Raw genomic sequence first — 14,105 nt, forward strand, 5'->3', positions numbered from 1 at the left:
TAAGTTCAGCCGCACCAGAGCATCCGTTTGCAGTGGATTTATTATTTTTAGTCTGAGGTTATTTGAACTTGAGAGTTTTTTTTTTTTTTTTTTCCTGACATACTCTCCTCTGGCTGGTTCTGTATCTCACTGCGCTCGGGATTAGTTCCTCCATTTTGTTGAGCTTTGATCCCTGACCACATTGATCTCAAGGCATGACTAGATAACACCCGCCCCAGTTCTTTTTCCTCCCTTCCTCAAGTTGCATCTCCAGAGAATTGGCTTGCATTACCCTCCAGCCACATCTCCGGGTTCTTTTTGTTGGCGCCCCACTTTTTTCTTTTTGCCCTCCTCTCATGAGCATATGTCTTCCTCTGTACCGCGCCGTTCTCTGTTCTCCCTTGTAATAATAGCGACGACGTGAACCGAGATCAAGTCGGAGGAAAGAAAAAGATTCCAAGGCGCGACGCAAAACAAACTCGGTTTTAAAGAAGAGACTTACAAGTAGCTCCGGCTCCCCGTAGCCTCTTTAAGAAGAAGCTACATGTGGTGATAGCCCCAATGCTAATCCCCCTCGCTGGTGGTTCAGGGGTCCTGCGGAAAATCAGGTTCCTCGTGTTTCAGGGATGAAAAGGCAGCGTCTGGAAGGAGTAGGATGGTCTTCAGATGAAGGCATGCGGCCGTTACATCGTCCACTTTCGCGTTGTTCTAGGTCCTAGAGCCTCTTCGGGAACCGTGTTTCTTGGCGCGTCGCGACGGTTCGGACTTCGCTCCAAAAACCGTCTTCAACTGGACTTGAATGTCTTCATTTGAAGCGTCGAAGGATGGGATGAGGGGTGAAACGTCTTCGAGTGAAGACTTTCAAGTACATTTGCCAGGACAAGAAGATTTCAGCAGGGTGTTTTGGCTGTTTCGTCGAAACGTAGGCACCTGGTCATCGGCAGAAGCCACCAGATACCTCTTGCAGCGCGCCATTTTTAAAAGTTATCGCTGTGTTTTCGGAACAAAACTACCAGAACCAATGAGAAACGGAGCGACAAGAAAGTCCGAGCTCTTCAGTCCTGCGACGCCACGGAGGGGTTTCCAGTGCTGGAAGCAGAAAGCGATCATTTTCGGACCAAAGAGTCAGGAGTTAGCTAACGGTATGCTTCTTCGAACTGCCAAACAGTGCAGGGGGAATATACGTCAACCTATGTGAAAGTCCACGGTTATTATTCCCGCCATGCAGAACATGAACGTTGGCAAACATGTTTGGACCAAAAGGAGTCAGGAGTTAGCTAACGGTATGCTTCTTCACACTGCCAAACAGTGCAGGGAGAATATACGTCAACCGATGTGATAGTCCACGGTTATTATTCCCGCCATGCAGAACACGAACGTGGGCTCCCCGTGTCGTCCGTGTCATCTTCCCCTTCTGCTTCTTCGGCGGATTTCTTTGGAGTGTTCATGTCGGAGACGCCGGTGTCACAACGGTCACTGCCTGCGGGAATGCAAAACTAAAAAGTTCCCCCTGGAGAAGAGGGAGTTCCTGTAATGAAATTCGAGCAGGACAGTTCTTGCAGCTTCAACCGATCCCAAGGAGTTTTATCTCAGATAGAGGACCGAGCGATGCCGCGGTGACGCCAGAGAAATCCATCCCGCTCTGCATAATTAGCGAATTAGAGACGACGTCCCTAAAAAGCACAAGCCGGCTTGTTTTGATGACTGACCCGTCCGGCCAGTCGCTCTGATGGCTAACGCTATCAGAACGCTAGCCCTCGGCGGCAGACTGCGCCGACAACGCCGTACGTGAAACGTACGAATGAGTATCGCTGGCGTGATCATTAAAAGAAATGAGGCGCGGGCTAATAATGAAGGCGAAGGAAAACCTGTGAAAAAGGGTATCCTGGGACAAAAAGACGGCGCCCGTGTTTGATAGGCATGCGGAAATTCCTTCAAGACAAACAAATCAATCCCTGTCCCGGGGGTTTATTTAAGATTAAGAACACTTAAATTCAGTGTGCTGACTACTGGATTAGATCAGACATACCGGGACACGAAAGTCGCTTACTTCAGCTTTCATCAATATGTCATTAGCGTCCCTTACAAGGGCAATTTCAAGTACTTCTTAAAAGTCTTTCCTTACCTTGTTCACATGCCTGCATCGTTAATCAGTGGAAAACTTATGAAATCGTCTTCGCGACTCATCATCTGCGTCGCCGATAAAGCCTTGTTACCATCCGATGGCATCTCGGCGTTTTTTTTTTTATTTTTTTTTATTTTTTTCCTCGTCGGCCGAGGCGTAAACGGCAGGAAATAAAGCCCCCTTCGCATTATCAGCCACGAATCACTGACAGCATGAAATATGAATCACATTGTTTCACCGCCCTGGGAAACCATATCCTCAGTATGAATTATGAATCTTTTCTTGTCTAACTTTGCATGAGTCCGGATTATTTAATAATGACCCCGGACGGCGCAGCTTTGCTCGAGAGATGAAAAAAAAAACAAAAAAAAAACGTCTGGGTTGTTCTCCGGTCGGTATTTCGCACGCGAAACACAGACGTGCAACGAGTAACGCTAATTCGCCGCGACGCCGGGTGTTATTGTACGTCATTAGCATCACCGCGAGGAAGGATTAGCACCTAACATCCTAGCCTCTATCCTTGCGGTGCACCGCATGCTAACTCTTAAAGCAACACCAGACTAGCGAGACGCTAATGATACAGCTTTCCCAGACCGACAGAGTAAATGGGGAATTGTGTAAATCCGGGCAGGCCACAATGTCAGATTCAACTCTGTATTAGCTGATTGAAAGCGATCCGTAGCCGGCCCACCTCAGACGATGACCCAGTTAGTCCCTTTCATCCTTTCAATCGTCTCGGCCGGTTTGCCGTCGAGCGTTCCATTGGAAATTTTAATTCAAGGTCTCTTATTTATACACCGCTCCAGTCTCTCGACTCTCCGCCGCTCGCATCGCACGCCACCCCCTGACCCGCCGTCTCGCTTAATCAATGTCATTTCGGTCGTCGCTGTTGCCGATTCTCTTCGGAGGCTCCGAGGGATCGTTGCGGCTGCTCCCCGTGACCCGGGGCCTCGCCGCCAATTAAATATCTGCGATGCGCTGAGATGTACGGTTTCTGGTTTTAACCGAAAAAGCATTTGTGAACGGAGAAATTCCGACGCCGTCACAGGTTCGCCGCCGCCGGGATCCAGCGTCGGTCCGAGTTGAGAGGGTTCGTTATGCTAACGCGCGAGTCGCCGCGCGACAATCCGGCTAAATCGGGGGTTGTTATGCTAATGTACGTGTCTTTTTTTTTCCGGGGGGTTTCACCTCGCGAGGCTAATTTCTGAAGTGAGAACGGGGGAGCGGGTCGGGGGAAAATCTCCAGAGGTGGAGGTACGACCCGGAAAGGGGACGAGGGAAGGTCGGCCGCTGCGAGACGGAATACCTGATGGAAAGAGAGGAACCCGAGTGAAACGGAGAGGTTACAGGGAGAGGTGGAGGCCCAGAGCGTCGGAGAGGGTGGAGAAGAGGTGGAGAAACCTGAGCGAGCGGCCGGAATGACAGGAAACCTGAAGATAGAGGTGAGAGCAGCCATGGTGTCTGGTTTGGAGACACCAGGAAGAAGAGATGAACATCCAGAGATCTTCTTGTCTTCGCTCCTGGACGAAAGGAGCCTCTCGGATGAAAGGTCTTCAAGTGAAGAAAGTCGGTCCAGTTGCCAAGACGAGATGATTTTGACAAGATTTCACCACGACCTGGATGACGGAGAACCTCCACAGACATCTGGAGGTTCTCTTTGGGACTGAGGAGGACGGATGGATTCAGGAAATAGAGATAACTTCAGATCGAGAGGGTTCGGGCATGAACAGACGAGGGACGGTGAAGATCCGGGGAGAAGGATGCTGAGGTTGGAAGTGCCCGGCAGGAGGTGTAGAGGAACACCAGAGAGGAGGTTTACGGCCAGACAGGAAGTTGCGAGGGGGTTAGATGGATGCAGGTGATTGGCTGTGACGGCCCCTGAAGGGAGCAGCTGATTCGCCGGCGGCTACTGTGCCTATCGCATACATCAAAAGAAGGTACTCTTCATCATTGTGATGTGAGAGCGAAAGTAACATTTCAGAATTTACAATGCAGATCCCGTCATGCGTCGGATAACACAGCGTTCGCCATATTGGCGCCGGGTCGCGATGCCAAAGGCGATACCGTCAACCGACACTTCAGACACTTCACCGGTTCATCTTGATGCAAAGTGACAACGCAGAGGTTGATCGGGTTTTCTTCCATCTTCTTGCTTAACTATCCGGTCCAAGTACTACCGCATGAACTAGGTCTCATAAACTAGTAGCCTCGCAAGGGACGGGCAGAAGCAGCAAGAGCCTTCTTGTGTCTGGACTCAGGAGACAATCATAGGGTACGTGCCGACCACCACCCAAATATCTTCACTGAGACCAGAGGCGTTGGATAATCAATAACATAACTCGTTTAAAAGACTCGAGGATGAACTGCGGGCGACCGTCCGAGACTGTTCTAACACCTATCAGGAAGCCGAGAGAAAAGATAAAGTACGCGGCGCCGGTTTTTAATCCCCGGTTTCCCGTCCGGGACTCCTCTTGTTTCAGAGCGGCGTCGCTCTTTTGCATCATCGCTCCGAAGAGATTTATCATCGGTGGAGGTTTGCTCATCTGGGGATGAGAACTCTGGCACCCTCTTGTTGCCGTCTCCTGAAGCACATTTGTTCTTTCGCGCTTTCTGTTCTTAGTTTTTTCCGTTCCGGACGCTTCCGACGTCGGACTCCCGTCGCGTCGGCCGGATTCGATTCATCTGAACGAGGCGAACCAGTAAGGGAGTCGGTAATACCGGTGAAAGATGTTGTCAGCCGTCATTGCCGGATAGGAAAAGGGAAAATGAAGCCGCTCACTGCATAAAACAACGATTGCCGTCGCGCCGATTTGTCACGACAAGGGTTTGGCGCGGAACCGAACGGGGTTTAATCAAAAAAACGAAGGAAAGGGGAAACACTTTCCCTGCTCCTTCTGGTGTGTCCAAATGTTTTTGAGCAAGATGCTGAACCTCCTAACTGCTCCCCCGGCGCCGGTGGACGGCGAGCCGACCGCTCACGGTTCATCCGTGATGGGTTAATGGCACAGAACGAATTTCCCCGCGGGGATTAATAAAAGATAAATTATTATTACAAGAACCTGACGTGAGACATGGAATCGGGGATCGAATCGGGGGAAAAAGCGGGGAATCGGGGAAAAATTTCAATTTCAATAATAATTTAAAATATATTTTAATGATCTCAATCTGTTTATTCTTGTTGCTGTCTGTTTATTTGTGGATGTCTTTTGCTATCTTTTAATTGTCTTTTAGCGATTTATATAAGAAGTTCCCCCATGGGGATCGAAAGTACATCTTATCGCGCGAATTTCGGGACAGAAATTTGCGCTCCCGGCGAAGGTTTCCCACCGCCGACATCCACCCTTGAGTGGTGAACTCGTGGAGATCACCAAGAGAGGTGGAAACCGGTGAAGACAAACATCACCACGAGTCTTCCTACGCATTAGCGTGAAGATGAAGAACTCCGAACGCCGCTGTTGACTAGCTTCTCCCGAGCCGGTGGCGCGTTTGTGAAAAGCTTTCGCTGCTTCATTACCAGCGTTGATTTCTCTGAAAAGCCGGAGATGATGGGAGAACCTGACCTTTGCAGGGAGTCGGCAGCCTTTGAGCTACAGTTACTCACCATCTCTTTCATCTTGGCAGGGGTGGGACCATCGGCGGCCGGTTAGCGACTTAGCTCGCTGCCCCGTCGCGAGCGCGTTGCGTCGATTCCGCCGACGTCTTTTGCATGAATAAATAAAATCGAACCGAATGTAAAAATAAAATCGGAGGAGAGAAATGAATAAATCTCCTTTGACTTAGCGCCGGCTCCTCTTAAATCGAAGGGGTCGGGATCCGAAGCGTTCCAGCCTCTCGGCTTATTCGGCGTAACGTACTTTTAATGCCACGCGGCTCGGCTGTATTTTAATAGCACGGATTATTGCTTTTTAAACACATATGATATCTGCGCTTGTGTTTAGACCTGCATCCCTGCCGAGGACAAATATTATTAGAGTATGTTAGATTACATTCAACTTTGTTGGCGTTACACATGTAAGGATACAGAATAGCGCAATGCGGTTAGCATCTAAGCAGAAGTGCACAGAATGTGCAATATTTAAGATAAGATAAACTTTATTGATCCCCAGAGGGGAAATATCTCTGTCTCAGCAGCGTAATTGTTATCATGTCAAAAAAATAAAAAAGTAAAATAAATATGGATATGAATATAATTAGATAGAGAGACGATAGCAAGACATCCATGAACAAATAGACAACAACATTAGGGATAATATTGGACAACATAAAGGAGTGGTAAGGGTGAAAATGCACAAGATTTACAGATAAATGCAGTATTAACAAATAAATGCAACTTCTTTTTATTTTTTTTTTAGAGCTAGTGCAAGTAGAGGTGCGCTGAGATGCTAGAAACACCAAAGAAGTTCATCTAACCGGTGACTGATTTTAAAAGAAATTTTAAAATAAGACTCGCTGGCTGCAATGGAGACGCAAAGACAACCGGATAATTCGCTTTTGTATTGTTTCTTAACAACCAGATAATATCTGGAGGGCTCAGTAATGGCAGAGTCCAATCCGGAGGGAGAGATTTAAGTCTATTAGTGTGACTTGCTTGGTTCATTTTCTCATATATCAGATAAGAACATGTATAAACAAACATTTTTGCCGGTTTGAAGTACTTGCAGGGTAGTGAATGCGCAGGGTCAAGGGAGGTAACCCTTCAGATCCAACTCTTTGGAAAGTTTCCATAAAAAATGAATCCATCTCATCTCGTTATCTGTATTTAAATTCATTTTGCACATGTCGGAACGACACCGAAGCCGCGTCGCTACCGTCGAAAGCTACATACGGCGTCCGCACTCTTGTTGTCGACCCTTGTCGAGATCCGGTTCACGGTCGCCTCGGTCACACTCCGTAAACACTTTTGTCCACGGCCATCTAAAATATTAACGCTGTCGCGACGGTGAATCAGCATCTCATTCTTCATGGCATAAAAGAAGACGTCCGATGTATACATCCCGACCCGGAGGAGAACGCCGTGCATGTCTGCGTCCGCATCGACCGAGCACAACATGTACATCTGGAAGTTCTCGAACAATAAATAATTAGAAGCCGTCGTTCGCGAGTAGTGAAGCCTTAAGCTAATCTTAACAATCACGAATGCCTGGTAATGTTAATAGCCTTATTGTAGCGCCTTATTAAGACTTCATTACCTTTTCATTAAGGCTTATTGCAAGGTACTGGAATTCTGCCAGTGTGCGCGCAGGGAGGGTCGGTGAAGGCATCGCAGAGATGTGATGGGAAGGCGGGCATGTGGGCTGAGAGGAGGAAAAAAAGAAAAAAAAAAAAAGAAATCTGGCTGATTGAACAGGAGACAGGCAGCAGCTTGTGAACACGCCGCAACGGTCCACTGGAGGTCCAGGCGAGAGATGACAAGTGCCTGGACATGCCTAGCGGGAAACCCTTTAGTATGTTTCCCAAATTTCTCCCCTGTCCATCAGTGGACGGACCGCAATGAGCTCCGCGTGAATGTCGTCACTCAGCAGCATTTATTTTGGTCGGACGGGTTTCATTGCTATTCCTCTCCGGTCGCCGACAGCTCCTTCCGAACTTCGTGTAGCTCTTCTTGTCATGTTTATTCAGAGGACCCGGGATACTGATCGGCTGGATTTTCAGGGAGAAGGAAAGTGATGCGACGTAGCACGGGAGGTGGGGAGGGCAGGAACGGGAAGGATTTTAGCAGTCCAGGATACTCCGGGATACGGAGTACATAGCGCAGGGAGATCAGGGAGTTTAAGGACATGAACGATGTAGCACAAGGAGTCAGGATGTTCCGGCGTTCTCCGGTACCTCCCCATATTGTGGGTACGCGGCGCCGGGGTTCAGGAACGCCAACACCGTTACCAGGGGAGGAAGGGTCCGTCACCATCTCCTTGCATAAACCAGGTAGCCTAAGTTGTCCCTGTTACGTCCTTAGTGTTCGTCTTGTTTTTGGGGTGTTTTCTGCAGCGGCACTGTTGCAGGTAGTTCCAAGCAGCTGAGGGTTTTTGGTAATTGGTTTCAGTCCTCTATTGGTGCCGGCCTTTTTAATACCGGGGATCTGACGAGAGATACATTCTTTTTCCCCACTTTCGACTGTGGATTCTGCACTTCATAAATACACCCTATATTTCCGTTACTCGTGTCTGCGTACTTTTGTTCCCGGAGTTTGGTTTGGTTTGGTCTCACCTAACGGTCCCTCATAAACTAGGTAGTCTACGACGCCGGGTCTCGATGCCAAAGGCGATACCGTCGGCCGACACGTCAGACACTTCACTGGTGGTTAAGAGCAGGAGAGGAGTTACGGTTCCTGAATCCGGCGGCGTTCATCTTGAAGCAAGACGACAACCCGGAGGTTGATCAGGTTTTCTTCTCGGGACTTCTTGCATAAACTAGGTAGTCCAGGTAGTACCGCCTAAACTAGGTCTCATATACTAGTAGCCCCGCAAGGGACAAGGGGAAGCAGTAAGTCTCGTGTCTGGACTCAGGAGACAAACATCGGGTATGTGCTGACCACCAGCTGGAAGGCAGGGGGACTAAATATCCCAGGGCTGCTGAGAAGATCAAGGTAACATCTGGGTGTGAACTATCCAACCTGCTAGATGGGGAAGAGGGGAAACATCGGTGACACTTGCGTCTCTATTGCGATGATCGTCCGGTCCGTATCCACCGATGCCGACCTTGTAGCCTCACCGGCTGAATCCGTATTCCTCCCAGACAGTTTTACTTCCTGCATCACTTCATGGCTCGATGTTCTGAAGGCCCTCCGTGGCCATGAAAGTTTCATGGGTTATTTCTCCGACCGCAACCTCCTGTAGACTAGATAGTTGAGCTGTGTCTGCACCGCAATTCGTGATAACACAGTTTTGTCTTGACTCCTTTGTTTTTTTGCCTGCAGCCGTGTGTCCAGTACTGGCCCGAGCCCGGTCTACAGCAGTACGGCCCGATGGAGGTGGAGTTTCTCTCCATGTCAGCAGATGAAGATGTCATCACCCGCCTGTTCCGGGTCAAGAATGTCACCAGGGTGAGCACTGAATTTAAAATAAGGGGATGGACTTGTCGCTCGGTTCGCTGCTGCTTCTTCACAGACGACTTGCACGAGCCGCGCGCGCGATTTGTAATTCAGATTTGGCATTTTCCCCGCCGTATATTTAGAGCTGCCACCTGGAATGCGCATCTGAGGACTAAATCTGAAACGTCAAAGTTCTGTGAGCTCGGGCAAGAGGGGCGGGAAAATAAAAAAAAAAAAAAAAAGAAGCGGCTGAGAGCGAAAGATGATGAAAACGTACATTCTGTGGAATTTGAAACGAACTTCTGAATGCATCTCTTGATGTCGTTTTACTTTCTGGAGAGCGCGCCTGTGCGCCTGCGCGTGAAGTAACACCAGCCTACTGTAGGTCCCGCGGGGACAGCATAGCGGTAGTTCTTCGAAACTTGATCAAAACGAAGGGATTTCTGCGCCGGCGCGCAGCACTTCCCACCAACTGTGAAAACAAGCTGCGTTGCGATCGGCGACTCCTGGACGAAGAGCCGCTGGCTTTCTATCAGACAGTCCCGAGAAAGTGATACTATAACCACTTCCCCTTCTGAGAGTACTAGAATATCCCTTTGACGTGCACACGCACGCACTCCCGAGGGCGAATTCTTCGCTTTATCTGGAAGAAGCGGTGCTCTACAATTTGGCGTGCTAACGGGAGACTTTCTTCGCCGCGGCGTCTGTCATTTTGGCGTTTGCGGGATTTCGGGCGGCGTGATATACTTCCTCTGACAAGACGGCGGCTGATGGCTCCGCCGCGGTAAACTGAGCAGATGGGACGCCGTCCTTTTTCATCTGCGCAAAGGAAACATCTCCAAATGTGTGCATATGTATGAACCCCTCCCTTTGACTGCACCCACTTCTTTGTGTTGAATTTGTGAGTGTGTGTGTGTGTGTGTGTGTGTGTGTTCAGGTATGTTTGGCGGGATACATTTGCATAAGCGTATGCATGTATTCTGCTCCGGATCCCTGTCAACCAATTATTGGAGGATTCTGTATGCGAGGCGTTTCTCTGCCATCTTCATAAGTTCTGTGACATGCAGTGGCCAGAACTTCTTGTCTTGATTGGCATCTTCACCTCCGCCATCCGCCGCCCTTGTCGTCCACCTCCTTTCCTTCTGCCGTCCCCGCCGGCGGCTCGGACCCGACGAGCACCCCGACAGCACAGGCGCAGTCAAATCACAGAGAAACAGCACCCGCCTCCGGTTCAGTGCCGCCTCCGGAGCGCAGGAGTTGTATGCTTCCCGGGCGCGACAGTGATATACAAGGGCAGGGAGTAAAAGTCCAAAGAAATGCAACGTAAGCATGTGTGGGCAAGAGAGTCGTGCCGTAGGGAGGAAAACCACACATTGTGCGAATCCCAACCTCCGTGCATCGTTGGCGTCGTTGGCAGCCCAATTTGCATGACTTACGGTTCTCCACCGGTCCTTAGACATTAGGTGGGATCGTACGGGACAAGGTTATGAACACAGAGAGACCTCTTTCACGCGCCGCTCGGGCCCCACTTGCAAGTGCAGGCCCATATATCTCAAAGTCACTCTGCTGAGTGAGCACAGCCGAGAGCGCCGACTCGGGGAGTACTCAAACTGGAGTGTTCACCGGCCCCCCCCTTCTTGCGTAGAAATGCGACAAATAATCAGATCGGCAGGGACGGTCGACGCCCACGCCGGCCTCACGATGTGCTTTCCTGCTTCGCGTCTCATCCGAAAGCTCCAGGAGGGCCAGCTGGTGGTGTGCCAGTTCCAATTCCTGCGCTGGTCGGCGTACCGCGATATCCCCGACTCGAAGAAGGCGTTCCTCAACCTGCTGGCTCAAGTGCACAAGTGGCAAAGGGAGTGCGGAGAAGGACGCACCGTCGTCCACTGCCTGTGAGTACCGCCGCCCGTCCTGAAGGGATCCGACGTCTTCGAAACGCTCCCAGACAGCGAGCTAATGCGTTCGATGACGGACGTTTATGGGTGTATTCACGAGCGCTAGCTTATCCTCCGAGTATAATTGAAATCGCAACTCATCACCCGAGCGCTCGGCTCCGTTCGATCACCTGGTTTTTAATTTACCCCCTCGGGTTTGTTTACTTTTTAATGTTTCTCACATACATTGCTTTTTGCATTTCAATCGACTAATGGGGCAAAGACTGAGACGGTTCGGATCAATGTTTCATACGCCATCGCTACGATGTATAGCATATTAAGTCTTGAGGTGCCATTTGTTCTCACAGTGCTTGTCTATTTTATTGGACGGATAGAAAATCCTTCATTGCCGGAGTATTGCGGTCCCAAATTAGCACGAGGACAAAAAAAATGAGTGTCATTTAAGGCATTAGGTTTGTCTCAATATTATCAAAGAGCACTTGAATGAATTGAACAAACAAAAAAACGAGCCATAAAATCAAATTTTAAAAATCGCAAACAAAATAGGGAGTTCAGATTTGCTCTTGTCTCCCCTGGGTTTTTGGTGACATATCCGACCTCAGGATTGGAGCGATGAGCTCGGAGTCCTGAGCCGCGATCGATCATTTCTAAGAACCGTCCGGCTGGAGTTTCAGTTTAGGAACTTGTTGACATCCAGGGAGCTTCTTTGTAGGACGCTTGTAATCGGCCAACGTTTGAGGTATCGGTTCTGTCCAGCTAATGATAATCGACAGGTAGAAAGTAATACAAGGCTTTGCTCTGTAGTGCTAAGATAGCGCTCAACAAAGGCTAATATTAGCATATGTGCTAACCACTCAAAGGCTACTTTGATCACGTTGGTCGTTGTTTCGAGGCAAAGCCTCAAACGATCATCCGACCGATCTTAGATACGGCGATCCCTCGCTATAACGCGGTTTACTTTTCACGGTTTCGCTACTTCACGGATTTGCATGGTGCATTGTGTTCCGCATTCTGATTGGCTAAAAAGTCACTCCGCTTCTTCTCTACCTGTGCGTCAATAACGTTGCAGTTTAATATGTACACGAACGTAAAACAGGTTGACAAATTTACATGACGTACGTGCGAATTCTCTCACGATTTCGAGTTTCTCTAAAACCCATAATGTTGACAAAAAGGCAGCGGAAGATGCTATCTATGGCAGATAAAGTTAAACTTCTGGACATGCTAAGGGAAGCTAAAAGCTATGCGGCTGTAGGTCGGCATTACGGAATGAATGAATCGTCCGTTCGTTCCATAAAGAAGGAAGAAAAAAACCTAAGGACGACAGCAGCGATAAGTTTTAATAAGGATGCAAAAAGGGTTGCAACTGTCCGCAATTTTTTTTTATAATCATTTATAATTTTCTCCCGTTTAATCCAGTTACTCGGGTCGCGGTGGGCGGAGCTAATCTCCACAATTTGAAGCCTTCTGTTCACATTGATGATAAAAATTATTATTTGACAGTACAGTACAGAAGTTATTTGTTGAAAAAAAACGTTTTGAAAATACAGTACTTTTATTGGTGAAACAAATGATTGAGCCTGTAAAATGGTTTGTTCTTTCTTTTCAATGTATAATAGAGTATTTCATTGTATAATAATTGTAAAAAAAAGGTTTCTACTTCACGGATTTTGCCTATCAGGGGTTCTTTTTGGAACGTAACCCCCGCGAAAAACAAGGGTTTATTCAAACGATCTCACGATCTCCTCCCGAACAATTGAGACGTCGCTCCAATCGGTCAGAAAGACAAACGAAATAATTGTTTGATACCGTCGACCCAAATCTAATTCCATAACCAGCGAGCTCTACTCGCGTCCGCGGCGATTTCCGTTTTTCCCCCGAACGCGATGCGGAGCGAAGCAGCGAAGTCGGGTATTGTTTAATAACGTCGGAAAACAAAAGGCGGTAAAGTGCGATGGCGCTCGGCGTGCACGCCCTCCCCCCCCCCCCCTTCCTCCCGAGCGCACGGCGGCTGATGAATATGAATGCGTCGCGCAGCTCATTGCCGACCCGTCACACATTCGTCCCCGACACTCCCGTCCAAAAGCACATCGCTCAGCGCTGTCACACAGCGTTACCCTCGACAACCAGGAAGGAGATTACCGAGATCAAATTAATTATGGCTTAATACAGTATGGGATGGCTCTCGCTACAGTAAATCTCGATCTGCCAAGGTGCTGACAGCAATTGATTACGTTTATATCGCGCGTATTGGCTGGAGGCCTCCGCGCCCACTTTTCCCGCATTTGTCTCGGGAGGGAGGAAGTAGATTGTCCCCCGAGTTGTTTATTGATATTGTCTCGCACTTATGATGAACAACCCGGCCTTTCTCAAGGAAACACCTCAACGTTGGGTTATTTTTCAATTTTCCGCGGTTAATTCCTTCCCCGCGGCTCTATTTTTTTTTTTTTTGCGCCGAGACGACGCGCGTATACGTAGCGACAACTTTGGCAAAGGCCTCTTTTTAATGAGCGCGGTTGCGAGATTACGTTTTCGCGGCCTACGCTGCAGTGTTTATCGGCAGAGCGCACTTAAACACATTAGGAGGCTCGTACTCGGCGGACACGGAGACGTGTTTGTTGTATTAACGCCGCTACTGTAATATAAAGCAGCTACACGGCTGCCGTGTTTGCATTTTTATGGATTTATGAATCTCGGCGAATAGCGGCCCGCTAGCGGCTTCGTTCACGCGCTCGCAACCGAAGGCCGTCGACGACGAGACGTCTCATCTCGAATCGGTCGATCGGATTAAACGGACGGTTAATGGTTTGCGTCTCGCAGAGCCACGTCTGTAGCAAGACTGACGAAGACACGAAAATAAGGAGAAGCATACATGTTTTGAGACACTGAGGAAAAGACAGTAGGCAGCAGAGATGAAGATGTGGAGGTTCAGGAATGAGTCCATCAGAGGGACACAGCCCATGTTGGAGGGGAATGCTAATGCTAATGGTTTGGACATGGACAGGTTGGATAGTGAAGACCTGGGTGGAAGGGTGCCGAAGTTGGAACTACCAGGCAGGGGGACTCGAGGAAGACTAGA

At 48.9% G+C, this 14,105-nt stretch overlaps 1 protein-coding gene across 4 annotated transcripts in view; it reads left to right on the top strand.

The window, feature by feature from the left end:
* The window catches only part of ptprub (protein tyrosine phosphatase receptor type Ub), a 253,953-nt gene that overhangs the window by 238,470 nt on the left and 1,378 nt on the right, over positions 1 to 14,105 (top strand). For all 4 annotated transcript variants that reach the window (XM_086155227.1, XM_086155228.1, XM_086155230.1 and 1 more), the window contains 2 exons: positions 9,018 to 9,143; positions 10,866 to 11,023. In XM_086155227.1, the coding sequence (XP_086011353.1) occupies positions 9,018 to 9,143; positions 10,866 to 11,023 (284 nt within the window). The remainder of the gene's footprint in view (positions 1 to 9,017; positions 9,144 to 10,865; positions 11,024 to 14,105) is intronic.

The sequence above is a fragment of the Fistularia commersonii genome, chromosome 11 (assembly GCF_037954325.1).
Source record: "Fistularia commersonii isolate RoL2024-O1a breed Wild chromosome 11, RoL_Fcom_v1.0, whole genome shotgun sequence".
In the NCBI taxonomy this organism is placed as follows: Eukaryota; Metazoa; Chordata; class Actinopteri; order Syngnathiformes; family Fistulariidae; genus Fistularia; species Fistularia commersonii.